The following is a 16,242-nucleotide window of genomic DNA, read 5'->3' on the forward strand; positions in this document are numbered from 1 at the left end:
TTGTGAGACTAATAAAAACAAATCAATAAACCAATCAACTCGTGAACAAATTAATTATACTTTATTGGATATAGTGCACATGGATTGTCAGTGAGTGCAGTACAGACCACAACAAAGTGGATTTTTGTCTTTACAATGAAATGACTCAGTGTTGCTATAGGCCTACATTGTTACTACAGTACACTTAATGGATCGTAAACCATGGAAGACATGATCTGTGTCCAACAACAGACGAAATGAGCACGCCTTCAATATTCACAGACAATTAAAGAAAAGAAAAGACTAATACAAGAACAGAGATATGACTCAGCACACTTGCGTGTGTGTGAGAGAGAGAGAGAGAGAGAGACCACCAGGTGTTGAGCGGAGGATTTATGGTGTTATGGGCTGTTTTGTAACGACGCCCCTGGGTTGTGTCTCTAAGGGACTCCATCCTTACAGGCGGCCATACCGCCACCTTGGGCACATCAGGCCTTGTTTGCCCAGGTTTTGGGGTTGCTACGGCGATTGCGGCAGCGTTTCTTATACGTTGACCTCTGAAGCCGCTTGGGCCATCCAGACATCTCCCTGCACAGCTCCGCTGTAAGGGATCAGAGAGAGAGAGAGGGAAATGTTTATCTGTGAAAATGCATGGTCATGTACTTGGTGTGTGTGTGTGTATGCTTGTGTGCGCACGTGCACATGCACATGCACATGCACATGCACACGGTGCTTGTAATGATATCTAATGAGTGTCTTACCTTTCAGATACTCATCCTGCTGGCACACTGTCCTCATACAGATCTCATTGTTGATCACATAGACACGAGGAAGGCTGCGTCAGAAGCAGAGTAAAGTATGAACATAAAGAGAAACCTGTGTTGTCCGAACTGCAGTGAGCAACAGGCAGAATGACCTAGTGTGACAGGGTGGACTAGTGATTAGACTGTTACCTAACCAAAAGACTAGTTACAGGTTTGACCCCTGCAATAGTGTCCAATAAACAGTGCTCCTGTGTCCCATCATAAGTGTCCTTGAGCGAGAACCTACCTGCTCACTCATAAATATCTCATAAGCAAACCATAAATCAGTAAGTCATTATAAGAATAGAATAGAAGAGTAAGAATATCAGCTAAATGGCTGAATTATAAATATCAAACGGAGTAGAGGTGCTTCTGTAGAGAGACTGCAGGTCACCTGTAGAGGCAGAGAGCACCAATACATCTCTTGATGGGCCGGTGGACGGAGTACATCCTGGTGCACGGATACATCTCCTCCCTACAGTCTACAGACAGGAGATACATAGCATGTTGAAGTAGAATCACACACAACAACAAGATGCAGCACATCATAACTTACAAAAGGGTGAGTATTTGCCAAGACTCTTGACAGGCAGTTTTGACTCCCTCCCCAATCTCTCCAGTCACTCACTGGGTGGCAAGATGGTGGTGACAGGTGCCCCGGGACTCACTGGAGACAAGGAAACAACACAAGATCAGCTCTGGAACACGTCTATCCCGTGACCCACTGCAATGACTCACAGACTGACAGATGTCATGCAACATAACGTGTCTTGATGTAAAGTGTGACTTATGAGAAGAGCGCTATTACCGGTCTGCTGGGCTTGGGCTACAGCTGCGAGCGCTGTGGAACAGAAACCACATGAGGGGAGTGTTTCACAGCGCAAAAACAAACACACGGCGACTCAACCATAATTAAACAGGGTGATTTGTGTGTTCTGTTTGGCAGAGTTACCGTGGAAACTGCAGAGGAGCAGGACCATTGGAAGGCTGCCCATTACTCCGACTTGTAAGAGGTAAGCTTTACGAGCTGGAGGAAACCAAAGAGGAAAAGAGCTGGGGTGATTTCACAGAGTGGAACTGTTCAATATCCTCACTCCAGATTTTTATCCTATTTATGTTTCCTTTAATCCCTTGCATATAAATGTTCCCAACATGCCAGGTCACTGTAATTTTTTCCCCCAAGTGCAGGCCTACTAGTAGAATGTAGATGTGAAAAGTAGACCTATGTTTTGGATAGCACACAAGTTATCATTGTCATACATGAGTGCAGTTATCATTTTGCTTCATGTGGAATAGTTTTCTATTTTATATATTTCTCAGACTGCTACAGGCCTACAACCAGAATCATAGAAGTGGAGCTGCTGAAGAAAAATCTAATTATAATGAACTGACTGTATTAAAAGTTCCTCCTCGTATAAAGATTCAGTCTTTCTTTCCCTGCCTCACTCACTCCCTTCTTCCTTCTTCTTTCTTTTTTTGTTTTTACTCTGTCTGTCTGTCGTCTCTCTCTCTCTCTCTCTCTCTCTCTCTCTCTCTCTCCTCCCTCTCTCTCTCTCTCTCTCTCTCTCTCTCTCTCTCTCCCTCTTTCTCCCTCCCTGCATCATTCCTCTCGTGATGTGTCAATGTAACTTTGCAGTCCAAGACATGAGTTCTCTCTAAAGAATGTGTTTTTTGTGCCCTATTTGAGCAGCCCGCCACCCCTCCTTTCTTACAGTCGGACATTCTTTCCCAGCTTTCTTTTCATAGAACATATTCCTGCTTTCCGACTGTACAACTGTCACTGGCCGGTTTGAGCGCGACAGTTTTGTCAGTAGCCATGGCATGTGTTTTCCTCTGCGATAGTCCCAGAGTCATACATTTGCAATTACGGAAATTTAAACTCTGGATTGTCCTGGTTTAGCTTGGTGCAAGCCTCTATTGATTTGTTTGTGAGACTGACATGTTTTTTTACTGCTGCACTCTGCATGCGATCACAAATCACATAACTTTACAAAAGAAATTCTGAAATGAATAGATTCAGCCAATCACTCACATTTCATGTTAAGTAAAATATATTCATACATTAATATCTTTTGTATGTGATTTATCTTGTATCAACAGTAAATGCTCATCAGTGTTTCCTACAGAATGTGCCATAATGCCATAATTGTGTCCGTATAAAAGAAGCATAATTATTTAAGCATAATCTCATACTCACAACTTTTGCTGTCGTCCGAAATGTCTTTAGTTTTACGAATCTTTTGTCTTCTCTTCTTTCCCCTCCTTTCCTCTCCTTCTCCTTCTCCTTCTCCCTCCCCCTCCTCCTCCCCCTGTCCTCCTTCTCATCATAATTTTCTTGCTCTTTACGCTTTTCCTCCCCCAATCTGGTAGAAATTTAGGGTGAAGCTCCAATCTGTTCTCTTTCATGTGAAAAGTTTCTCTCATTGGTTCCCACACCCCTTGTTTATTCACACAGAACACAAATTCTTGAGCAGCCATTTTATTAGACAGATATACAGCCCCAGAGTCTCAGTGTCTCATCAATACAGAAAGTAAAACATCTGTACTATCATCATGTAATCAAAGGAGGGGAAATGTTCCTCATGGGAATTCACTGTGCAGCTGTATAGAACAGAGCAGATTTGCTACTCTTCTTGCTCTCATTCCTCTCCCAACAAAGTGCAAAGAGAGGAGAATGTAGCTTTTTCTAAACCTCAACTGTATGATTTTCTCCTGGACTGTGCTTGGATCTGGTTTCATATTAATGGAGAAAAGGAAATGTGCAATGAAAGCAAACATTTGATCCAACCACACATGCCTAATGGCTCAAGGGGCCTCAAATTTGACTGTTGCAATACTTGATATACACCAGCAGGTGGAGCAGTGCACATGGAAAGTGTGGTCCTTGGCCTCAACAGGCAGTCCTATCCAGGTCAGCAGGTATGGAATAAATTATCTAAATATGAACAGATTGCCTACAGTTTGGCATTTTTGAAACATGTGATTCACAAGCCAAGTCACAAAAGTGTAGTTATGTATACCAGCAATGCATACCAGCATACAAACTGGTATGCTAGGCTTTTTTTTATTTATTTTTTATGTTTTGAGGACGCCATTGGACAGTTGATTTCATATTATTCATGTATTCTGTAAATGCCATGAAATGCAATTAAAGGGGAAACAGTTATGTAATGAATGGTTGGCTTGAAGATTGAATCTTGAGGTTAAAGAATAAAGTATGTAAATTATTGTGTCTTGTTCTTCAAAAAGACTGGAAAACAGAGAAAATGCATATTGTTTCATATAAAACTGAAAATGGTGTGGATGGTGTCTGACAAAATTTTTTGTTCAGTAGTAACAGAAAAATACCTGACACTTATCACTCAATTCAATTTGATTCAAGTTGATACAGTTCATTTGGGATATAAGGAATTTTACCAAAAGAATGTTTTTGTGGACAATTTGTGGTTGCATCTACATTTAGTTATACAATTATAACCTGTAAAACAAAATTCCTTAGATTATTAATTAATATAATCTATCCTTTACATATCCCAAACAATTTTGCATGCATGGTACATCAAAGTATTGTCCAAAGATGATAGTCAATATCATGGCTCATTGTCTCAGGGACTATTTGTGTTGAAAAGTTGGTTTTCATGGGGACCGTTATAGCTGCATAGGGAGGGAAACCTGATGCTGCACAGGCTTCCATGGACTTGACTAATATAAATATTGCCACACATTCTCCTGAAGTCACAGACAACAAAACTCTCACTGGCTGTCACACTATGGTAGGCCTAGTGAGTTCAAGAGGGAGACACTCATCATCCCCTTGACATATCGGGGCTACATAGGCTGGGGGTGAGCGCCTGCGGGGCTGCCCTAACAAGGTCGACTGGGTGAGGCTGCTGACAGCTTGACAGATGGAGGCAGAGTAAGCAGAAGAGAGCAAGAGAGGAGCCGAGAGGGATGATCAATCCCGGGGAACACATCAACCTGCCGTTCTGCTCACTCTGCTTTGGCACAAGGGGTAGGAGGTGAGGAGAGAGGAGCAGAGGAGCACAGAGATGAAGAAAGAGAAGGGAGGGAAGGAGGGAGTAAGGGAGCCAGGTGGCAAGGCAGCCAGAAAGCAAGGGAGAATGGATAAACATGCCAGATAGTAAACACATGATAATCTCTCGACTTGTTTATTGGTAGGAAGGCATTGCTCCCCCGCCTCTCCGTGAGGCAGACCGGCCCGGCTGTGTATTCTCTCCCTGCAACCTCCTCTTCACCCCAGCACCCTCCTACCTCCTACCTCCCTCTCCCTCTCCTTCTCTCCCCCTTTCTGTATTTCGCCCAGATAATATATTTTTTATGCTGTATTTGATTCACATTAAAGCGAAACACACACACACTCATGGCAGCAACTGCACTCTTCCATTCACACATTGTCATTCCCTCACTCAATACACACTCACTCAGCAATTTACACTCATATTAGAAAGAAGATCGAGTGACATGCAGTGCATCAGTGCTGCTCACTGTGCAAAAGAGATAATTTGAGGCTCTACAAGTGAATCTGTCCGATGGCTCCTAATCCTGCTGAAGCAATTAAAGTAGCTGAACTTTAACAAGGCTGGATACAGCCAGGAGGCTGGGGGGGGGGGGGGGGGGGGGGGGGTGAAGGGGAAATATCAGGCCGTGATGACCCAAGTGGTTTACTTAGCACTGTGGGGGATACATTTCACACATTCGGCCATTTGAACTCTTTATTTGCTTCACTCTGGTCATCAATCTGTCTCTGATATCGGTATCTTTTTTTCCATCTATTTTTCCATCAGTAGTGTCATCTGTCTATCTCTTTTTACCAAATATCTGTCTTTATATCCATTACATCTAACTTCATTTTCCAGCTGGCTGTCTCCATATCGTTCATCCATTCTGTTTGGTGCCAAACTGTGTTTAAAGAGAAACATCACTCAATTTGGGAATTTGTGTATATTTGTCCAATGGCTTAGGATGGACCAGTAAATAACAATGTACATGAACAACTCAGTCTTAACGTCAGAAAAAAGATAAGTAGGGCTTGAAGCTGAGATGTCATCAAAATGTAAAATCTGAAGATGCTTCACAGGCAATGAATGGGAGACAGATTTTGTGGACCCATTTGGTGTTTGTTTGAATGTTCGTACTAAAATGTGCTTTATTCTATAGTGGTATCATTAAATCTGAATTTGAATCAGAAAACCCTCACCCCCAGAAGTCTCACAGTCATCATCAGTTACCATATTTCTTAATCTGCTGTCTGTGGAACAGATGTCCATCTTAATGACATTACAAATCTAAGTCTAGGGTCTTTGATTTCTAGATTAGGAAGAGTGTCGTTCATGTTCACAAAATTTATTGGGCTGTCATCTTAGACCACAGGAATTACATATATGATTTTGTGAATAAAGTGGCATTTCCCTGACATTGCAGTTGGGCTTTAATGCGGACAGCAGTCTACGTGCCATCTTGTATAGCTGTCCTTGTTTCTCCTGTTTTCATCATCCTGACTATCTGTCCTCATAGAGCTTCAACAGATTTGCACCTCGATCAGCATCTTTGTGTTGGCACTCCATTGTCTCTCTGCACCACAGCATGTGTTTCCATTTGTCAGACTGGTCCTCCATTAACTCCCCACCCAACTGTCACATGAGCCTTGTCCCTCTGTTTCCCGGAAAACAGCGCATCCCAACTAAAGGAGATATCAAGCACGACCCTCTCCAAAGGGGGTAAGAGGTGTTAAGTTAATGTGTTTTAATGCACACATACCATGGGGTATGGCCACACGGGCACAGACTACTAGAGAAGGCCAGCTGTTCTTGACTCATGTAAGCAGTGACCCGAGAAGAGAGAGGTCCAGACAGAGAGGGAGAGAGGGAGGGAGGGAAAGGGAGAGAGACCATCAGGGGTGACGGGTGTACAAAGCAGACGTGACTGAGGAGGCAGGAAAGATGAAAGGAAAAATAAGGCCCAAGTGGCATGGGAGGAGAAGAGGAATAAGCGTGAGGGACAGAGATAGAAAGAGGAGAGAGGGAGAGACGAGGGGGTTAACGCGCGAGCTGGGTCACAGTGTTCCATCAGATTGTGCTGCAGCAGGCCCGCGGGCGCCAAGGCAGCCTGACTTTTGAGTTTTGGAGGGCTGCGGGGTGCAGATAGTCAGAAGGAGGTGATGATGTGCATGGTGTGTAAATAGATGGGCCTGGGGTCTATTTATAAATCCATCTAGAGTGGCCCTTAGCAGGGGTTAGCACAGGCCCCACTGACATACACACACCCACACTGCCTATTAGCAGCTTGCTACCAACAGGGCTCCACTCCAATTTGATACTGTGCACACTGTGTAAAAGTTAAGAGAGAGAATTTGTTTTTTCGATGACGACTTTTGTATTTGCTGATAAAAATGGAACTAAGCCCAACTGTATCTAGTGTGTAGCCAGGCCAGTGTTTTAGATCTGATTCTATTTTACAGCTAGCATGGTGCTGAATTGATTGCAGACAGTTGTTAACATGATAGGATGATTCAGTAGTGGCGAATAGTGTGTTCAGTACACAGTCATGGTCATCAGCAATACCACAGCATTCTTTTGGGAGCGCTGTAACTCTACACAGTCATGGCTTATCTCTGAAATGACTCTGGTATGAAGGTGATTTTTCAACCTGCACATTGTTCTGTGTGACAGATATAGGACAGTATGGAGGTCAGCCTGTCGTGTGTGCAGATTTCACGTGAGACTGTTTTGCTGTCAACATGTCGATCGACCATGTAGTCAAGAATAGTAAAGGTCATTAGCATCAAAAGAATAGACACAGTAAGCGAAAATGTGTGTCATGTTTCTTCTCTGCTCCTCCTGCAGGTAGCATATTGGAGTTGGCATCAGAGCTTGGAAGAAGAGCATGAAGTGTTAGTATCACTATCAGGTTGTATTGTTCAGTCCAATTTTAGAAGTGGCTCTTCTGTTCTGCAGCACCTGTTACTTTGCCCTGACAAAAACCGTCATCACTTTCCTCCATGATGGTTCATCAGTACAAGCTTTTATTTTGCTGCGGCTGATAATATGGCTGCAAAAAATCCTGTTACAAAGCAGCGAATAGACAATTCTTGTTTTTGTACAATGTGGCATACATGTCATTATTTTGAGTTAATGTGCACAGGCTATTTAAATGATCCAAATGCTGCAATCCAATTAAAGCAGCAAAACAGAAAAAAACATAGGTGGTTTTCTAATTAAGTTTTTTATGTGAGCTTTAAAAGTCCCTCCTGTCTGACACTACTAGTACTGCTATCTTAATCAAGCAACATGGGTACACTGTACAGTGTTTTAGTGCTTTCAGAGGTCCATCTCCATCCTGCTCCAAAGATGTATGATTTTGCAGTATGAACCAATGTGCAACAAGCTCATCTAGAGGTGATAATCTGAAATGCCATCCGTCATAACTGCATAATATGTAACTGCATGTCTGCGCATTTCAAAGCAACTCGTGGGGGTTAGGTAAGTACAAACAGGTTTATTTTATTCATACAGCAGTTACATAACAGATTTTACAAACATCATAGTACAGCTTGTGGGTTCAAACATCAAGCTTTTCTTGTATTAGCTACACTTCTTCAAGACACACACATACACACACCGCAATTTATACAGCAATGGAAGTGCTAATTATGGTAGATTTATTTACAAGAAAAGAAAAATACAGCACCATATAGTATATACATACAATTCAATTTTACAATGATACACAATAATAAATTGCAACAATATTTTTCATTATGTCAAAAAATTAAAAAAAAGTTACAAATTTTCCCAGCCCAGCAGCCTGAACAATTTTCTAAAGGTAACACTTATCTCTCCCCTCTTCCTTCCCTCACCAGCTCCTCCTCTACTCCTCCTCCCTCCCTTATTTTTCTGGCCTCCTTCTCTGCCTCCTCTGCTTTCCTCTTCTCCTCTCTCTCTGTCTCCATCAGCCATGGCCCTCCCAGGTAACTGAGGATCTCCTCAGGACTTCCCCGGTGCTTGGGCTGCGGGTGCAGCAGCTCTCTGAAAAGAGTCAACACTAGTGGGCTGAGGCCCTCAAACTGTGAGGGAGGAGGGTTGGCCCTCTGGTTCTGCTCCTCGATCATGAAAGTTTCCTCCTCACCCCTCCAGTCGATCCTCTCCTCCATTTCGGCCTCACGGTCGAACCACTCCTTGTATCTGCGGTAGCCACGGTCATCGTGGGTGCTCTCCTCCCAGGGGAAGCAGCCAGTCAGCAGGCAGTAGACGAGGACACCGAGGGCCCAGCTGTCAATACTGGGCTCCAGTGTTATCCAAAGGTCCTCCACCTGCTCTTCATTCCCATCGCTGTACCTCCTCTCCCTCTCCCTCTCAATCTCCTTGGCCGGCTCCACCTCGGGAGTGCAGAAGGGCGAGTCGTACCAGACCGCGCGGACGTTGGAGCCGATGGGGCGGGCGAGGCCGAAGTCGCCCAGTTTGACCCAGCGACAGGAACTGTCACACAGGAAGATGTTCTCGGGTTTGATGTCACGGTGGACGAAGCCCAGGGAGTGGAGGTGTGTAACGGCGCCGCTCAGCTGGGACATCACCCTCTGGACACACTCCTCCTCCACCCCTTCCTGAAATGGAGAGACAGGTTATGTCAGTGCTGCCTCAGCATCAGCAACATACTATCACATACATGCATACATCACTTCAGATTAGATGAGAGATGAGAATAAGAAGGAGTCTGGATGGTACACAATCTACATCACTGGTGCTACGACCAACAAAATCAGGTTTTATCAGCTTGTTCTATTCTATTCTATTCTATTCTATTCTATTCTATTCTATTCTATTCTATTCTATTCTAGTCCGCTACTGAAGGGTATGTGGTTGGTGTCCCTTTTCTAAATCCCTGCTGCACATCATGTACTCCACCCTCAGACAGTGAGAGCAGGCTGTTCTTCTTATCAGGACTCTTAAGGTTACTGGCAGTGACACAAACACAGGAGAGGACGGGCTGCAAGTCTTTATCGTACACGTCTCAGGTTTTTGTTGACAGAAATGAGAGCGCAACAGGACAGGGTCAGCAGTTAGAGGCACTATTATATTCTCCATTAAATTCCCTTTGAGAATTGGGTAGTGCAGACATATATTTCTCATGGACAGTTACAGTTATTGAATTCAAACTAACATTCATCCATGTAAGCTTCTATTCTGCATCCTCTACACCAGTGATTCTCAAACTTTTTCATATCAAGGACCCCTAATTTAGTCCACATTAGAGCCACAGACCCCCATTTGATGAGATTTTGTCTCTCAGACCCAAATCTGAGAATATTTTTATTGTTGGATATGATTTTGTCCAGAATACCATGACTATCTGTATTGTAGCAGTATTGTAACAGTGAAAAGTTGACAAAAATAGTAATTCTTCCACATTCTCTTACTGTGTTAACTTCTTGTAAAAGAAATAATACTGAAGTTTAACAATTCATCCATTTGCTGTGGACCCCCTGGAACACCCTCAAGGAACCCTGGTGGTCCCCGGACCCCACGTTGACACCCACTGACTCTACATTGCATTTTGCAAGCAAGGGTGCCTCAGGACAAACACTTCAGGCCAAACACATTAAGCAGGGTATTAAAAGCCTGCCGCAATCTAGTGGGAGCACTCTAAAGACTCTGAAGACCTTTGCCTTTGATGTCAGACATGAGCCGAACTGACCTCTGACACAATTACACTGTAGAGGTCACCGTACAGACCGGCCTGCTGGGCGAAGACGTAGTAGGATGGTGTGGAGAAGAAGATGCCGAGGGCCCGTGTCAGAGACGGATGGGTGCAAAAAGAGAGGGAGAGGTTGTATTCACGCAGGAACGAGATGAGGGAGGTAGACTGACGCGGGAAGAACTTCAGAGCCATCGGGGTTCCTGAGGGGAACGAAGCGAGACAACATATTGTTTACTAAAAGTCAAATTTTGACCAAAAATTGTCATCATTGATGAAATGTCAGCACTATCTGTTATTGACACTGTGAACAAATATAACTTCCCCTTGGGGCGGCTGCATTACATTAGTTGTGCCTGAGACACAGGCAGCACCCCAGTTGCAGCAACCCTATCCCAGAGAATGCAGCAAAGCACTTCATTACAGCAACACTAGCGCGAAAGGTTAAGTGAACACTATCAGAAGACAGCTCTACCCTTCCATTACCGCAGTGCTGACCCCACACAACATGTGTAGTTTCTTCATGAGAGAAACCTGACACTTCTAAATGCACTGTAGTGGAGAGATATCGCTTCACCCGAGTGACTTTGGGGTGGCAGAAGGAGTTCAAGTGCATTAACGAAACTCTTAATTAAGTATAATGGCATTGGGAAATTCTAATGGGAATTTCATACACTCTTACAGTCATTTATACGATGATTGAACTGAAATTAAACCTGGTCTTGCACCAACCTCTCTTTCTGTGTACAGCCAGCATGACCTTGCCATAGGAGCCCTCTCCCAGGAGCTTGACCACCTGGAAGTGTTCGGACGTCTTCAGGCTGGACATGGACTGGGCCGACAGGAAACACAGCTCATCAAGTTCCTGAGCTGTTGCAGCCTGGAGGACACACACACACACACACACACACACACACACATACACACATTTCTGTCAGTGTCGATATTTGATGTCTGCAGATGATGATTGGTTCAGCGGCGTATATCAAAGAGAAGAGAGATCGAAAGCTCATGTTTGACTGACATGTGTTGATGTTGACGATGGATAGGTTCGTCAGAATCTGTGCCTCCACATGCTGACATGTCATTACCTGAACCAGCGACTTGGCTCGTTACATAATGAGGACTTACTTTGAAACCCATATGTCAGTTGCAATACTAATAGCCTATGTTAAATACCATTCATATTAGGTATAAGAAGATTTCATTGCGCTCTGAAAATTGGAAAAGGAATATTCATTCATTCATCCATTCATTAATTTTCTTTCTTTCTCTTTCTTTTCTTTCTTTTTCCTTTTTAGGGTTACGGTTCAGGGTTATCCCAGCATAAATTGGGCAGACAGCAGGGAAACATATTGTGACCACATTATTATGACTGCTATATTAACTGAACCAACACTTTCTGATTGTTGTTCTCCATTGTGAACATGACGCGACAACATGTTTATCTTATCTGGACGATCAGAACAGTTGGTGCTGTCGTTTTCTGTTTCCACCGCCATGTACGCTGTCGCTTTCTGTTTCATGAGCCCATATATGTGATGACAATCTTTGAAGTAGATCCCCTACCACATACCCCAGCAAATCAGGGAGGGCATGAGCATAGTTACGACACACAGCTTAACACAAAAGATAATCATAACAAGATAGTGTATTTTTACTTTTGACCTTCCACATGTAGGCTACAGTTGCGTAAGTGAGCGTCATAGGCACCTCATATTAAGTTTGATTGAATTACACTTGTTAGGTCACTGCAAGCAAATGTAACATTTTCGATGGTTAGCTTACTAACATTTGATTTAAGATAATCACTGCAATCAATCAGTAAATCTCTAGGGGTGATAAGTGACCAGACAGTGTAGTATGACACCTGAACTTTATTTTAGTGGATTATTTGAGTTATCACTGCCTTGCCACTTGACAAAGCAATGGATCTGATGTCCAGCCAAGAATAAGACAACAGGTTTCAGCCAGTCAGAATGTGCTGCTTGGCCCAGATAGGAGCAGGACAGCTCCATGTCAAACACAGCTGATGTAGGGATATGTCAAGATCAATGGTGTACAGATTGATACTGCTCTACAGGTGTACCAGTAGCCTCCTGTGTGTATTATTCAATACATCCACTCTTCATACATTTATTCCTAATACTACATTGTCAGTGTACAATATCTGTAGGAAATACACATTTCCAAAAGGTCAACTTTTCAGATATTGTGAAAAACAAAAACAGGTAAATGAATGCAATTCTGAGACAACATCCACAGTTACAGTATATACAGTGTATATTACATTTATTGGAGGATATGCATATAGAGATAGTTGGCAACACAAGATAATAGAAAGATGCTTTCTATGCCATTTCAGAGACTACTCCTCAAAGTAAGCACAATGTTAAATATTTTAATTTGAAACTCAGTTGGGTTTTGTTCACAAGAGCTGTCAACATGTGTTATAGCTATTAAGTTCTTAAGTTCTTGGCTGCTCTTCATTCTGCTCATGCCAAAATTAAGTGAATGTAATTTCTTAAATTCTAAGAATTGCTTGCAACTGGCTTTTATCCATTTCACAATAATTCAGAGCTTCAGTGGCTCTGTTGCATAAGTCAGCAGATGCATCTAAAACATTTGCCGCAGCAGGAGCATCCTGACATTTGCCATGTCCTCGTAACCTGAGGTGATTATCAATTGATCCTCAATTAGTCACTGGACCTTGGCGTAGCTGCAAGCAGTCAGGGTGCAACAACTAGCCTCTATGATTTTATTAAGAGCTCTGCAGGAACTAATACTATTAACAAATTTGAAGGCAAGTAAAAGCGGTAAACACTACAAGCTGAAAATCTCAACAACATGCTCTGTCAAACCTTGGCAGCCTCAGCGGAATGTTGCAATAAAAAGCCATCAAGACACTGTTATCATGTCTGTGTTACAATGTCATGTCAGTATATACTGTAGTTGCAAAAACACATTTGTCATTTCAGCTGTCTTGTGAGTATATGCATATCAGCATTTTGCTGCATTTATTTATTTGTTTGTTTTTTGCTGGTATGACTTATTTGCACTACAAAAACAATAAAATAATAAAACAATAAAAATGCATGAATATCAAATAACCCTCCGAATGTCATTTTAAGTGTTGGTATAAAATATTTATCTTGGATTTATGTGCATTACTACAGGAATAAAGTTACTTACTGTCATTTTGGAGGTTGCTCTGTTCATTCGTTCCGTCTCTGTTCACTTTGTCTTGTCAGCATCTAAAGAAAGACTGACAAACAACCTGTTCACTGTAATTCACTGCTGTTCTACACTGGTGATCTGCTGTATGCCCTCAGCTAGACTGGTAGTTAAACTGGAATAGAAGCTGCTGTTTTTGTCTTTGCTCTGTGGTTCCATGCAGTAGTGCAACAGCTTTATAGCGGAGACTGATAAATGTTTACCTTCCTCAGAGACCTGGACAGTGACTGTGTGCCTCTTCCCAGGAGACCCACACTGCCCTCTCTCGCTCTCACCTACTCTTTTCCTACTCTTGTGCCAACCCTCTCTGTCTCTCGCCTGTTTTGCTGTCAACTACGCATGAACCAGCTGTAAAGTATTTCAAACCTCTCCCTCTCTCTCCCCATGTGCCCCTCTCTCCCTTCCACTACACAGCAGTGTTTATGTCCCAATGTGTCCAATCTGTCAGTCACTCTGAGCACATTAACCCGTCCTTTTCCTCCTCTTCCCTGCCTCCCCTCTCCTCAGCTGTCACATCATTTTCTGTGCTCTCTAAGCTCTCCAAATACACACACAACCCTCCCCATCCTCTTCCCCCTCCCTCTTTCCATTTCTCTCCATCTCTCTCGCCCTCCCAGTCAGTCCTAGTCAGTGAATTCCCTCCACAGTGTGGGATTCCTCATCTAATCAACAGGTATGCTGGAATGTTTGGAATAAGCCAACAAGCTGTTTCCATAATCCTTGCATCATATTGGTATTACGTACAGTTAAGCATGGCACTTGTGGACCTTTTTATTGTCCAATATCACTGTGCTTTCTTTGTGTATTGGCATTCCTTCCTGTCTATCTCTGCAGGAGGCAAAGTAACATTGCATGCAATGCTTCAAAACGCTTTTACCTCCCTGAAAAGAGATAGATTATGGCCTCTAGTGCTGGAACATGCAAAATGTAAACATGTAAAAAGGGCCATAGTTTTCACTGCAAAAAGTGTGCCTTGGTATTATTTTTTGAGAATGGCCCTAGAGGCCATGAGCACCATTTTGGACACCAGCAGCTTCATTTTTTATGGACAGTGCAACGCTCTTTGTATCTTCTCTTCCCTTTTACCCCCCTTTTCACTCTCTCGCTTCTTGACTCCACATTGGAGGTTTTTGTCAGTTATTTTTTTATCATCATCAAACAACTATATGTCCTAAAAAACTTTTTTCCCCTCATCTTCCTATACCTCTTGCCATCAAAACCCTACCCTCCCTATATCTCTTTCCACCTTTAAGCGCATTATGCCCTATCATCATACACTGACATAGCTAACAGCTGAAACCTTGCCTTACAAACCAGCTTCATTCTGTGCTGCGCTGTCTGCATGCCAGCTCTGTTTCCTACTTAGCGCCAGCTGCAGCTCAGGCCACTTCTCCATCTCCCATGGCTTTGACACCCTCCTCCTCTTTCTGTCTACTCAGATAGATTTCCCCTGGTACTACATAGTGCAGAACTATTATTGCCACCGGCTTTCTGGCTGTGCGTTATGTAACACAAACACTGGCTGCTATCACAACGACCAGCCAGCCACGCTCAGGTTACCACCGCCGCGAGTGTTGCGGTGGGCCATGACCACTATCTGCTTCCATGTTTGTACGTGCACCATAGGGTCCCTTGGCCCCTGCTGTGACAACGCACTCCTCCACTCTAGCGTCAAAACACAAGTATCATCACTTTCACTGAGCTGATGCCAGGACAGTGCCGCTTTCATTCACAACCGTGTAACAACGCACACAGATGGAAAGCCTACACACATACATACGTAAACATGTGCATGCTGTAGCTTTACATAACGTGTACGCTGCACACACACATGCACAGATATATGCACATGTGAATACGTGTATGCAGACACACATCCACCCATGCACACAAGCATGCACACTATAGACATACACACACACAAAACCTACATATAGGCACATTCGCACTCTCTCATGCACATGGACACACACACACACGCACACACACACACACACACACTGCCAAACACAGGACACCATTGCTGACAGGTACAGGGGAGTTACATAATGTACCTCTCTGCTATTCAATTACACCTCTGCATATTTTTTTTAGTACTGAATACTTTTTATGAGAACACTGCCGTTACACAAGAGATTCTTCTTGTAATTCAGATATATCTAGTGAAAGAAACAAACCTAATATAATGTAAAAACAGTGCACACCCAGTGAGTTGCAGACTACTGGAGCTTATCAATTTCAAAATGACTAGAAAGTCTCTCAAATTGTGTGACGTTTATTTACCACTGTGAAAGCCACATTGACCCTGATGAAAGCCGTGTGCTGAAACGTTGGTGGCCAGAAAAAGATTGCATAATAGAGAGAAGAGAGCAGGAATATCTTTTTCTTTTCCCTCTTTTGAATGAAAAGAACATGACATAAACTGACATTCACATATACTCTTTCAAACTCAAAAAGTGATGTAAACTGAGCCGGTATCAGCTGCAGAGAGCTATGCAAACAGATGACATAATAT

General features: G+C 43.1%; 2 protein-coding genes across 3 annotated transcripts; both read right to left on the minus strand.

The window, feature by feature from the left end:
* Window positions 1-61: 61 nt before the first annotated feature.
* On the minus strand, window positions 62-3,084 carry mfap5 (microfibril associated protein 5). The gene is made up of 7 exons (XM_071540386.1): window positions 2,980-3,084; window positions 1,735-1,809; window positions 1,591-1,623; window positions 1,411-1,449; window positions 1,177-1,264; window positions 741-814; window positions 62-580 (listed from the first exon to the last, which is right to left on the minus strand). Exons 2-7 carry the CDS (start codon window positions 1,775-1,777, stop codon window positions 468-470), a joined length of 390 nt encoding a protein of 129 aa, XP_071396487.1. The 5' UTR covers window positions 1,778-1,809; window positions 2,980-3,084; the 3' UTR covers window positions 62-467.
* A 5,214-nt stretch (window positions 3,085-8,298) lies between these two features.
* On the minus strand, window positions 8,299-14,098 carry sbk3 (SH3 domain binding kinase family, member 3). Of its 2 annotated transcripts, XM_071540380.1 has the most exons (5): window positions 13,931-14,098; window positions 13,686-13,758; window positions 11,226-11,373; window positions 10,494-10,696; window positions 8,299-9,402 (listed from the first exon to the last, which is right to left on the minus strand). In XM_071540380.1, exons 2-5 carry the CDS (start codon window positions 13,710-13,712, stop codon window positions 8,632-8,634), a joined length of 1,149 nt encoding a protein of 382 aa, XP_071396481.1. In that variant the 5' UTR covers window positions 13,713-13,758; window positions 13,931-14,098; the 3' UTR covers window positions 8,299-8,631. The 2 variants fall into 2 exon arrangements, with proteins under 2 accessions (XP_071396481.1, XP_071396480.1); XM_071540379.1 differs by having other exon boundaries at window positions 13,686-14,098.
* Window positions 14,099-16,242: the final 2,144 nt, after the last annotated feature.

This window comes from Centroberyx affinis, unplaced genomic scaffold (assembly GCF_046629955.1).
Source record: "Centroberyx affinis isolate AG114_WGS23_722 - 3 ecotype Tasmania unplaced genomic scaffold, CSIRO-AGI_Caff_v1 ptg003626l_1, whole genome shotgun sequence".
Classification (NCBI taxonomy): Eukaryota; Metazoa; Chordata; class Actinopteri; order Beryciformes; family Berycidae; genus Centroberyx; species Centroberyx affinis.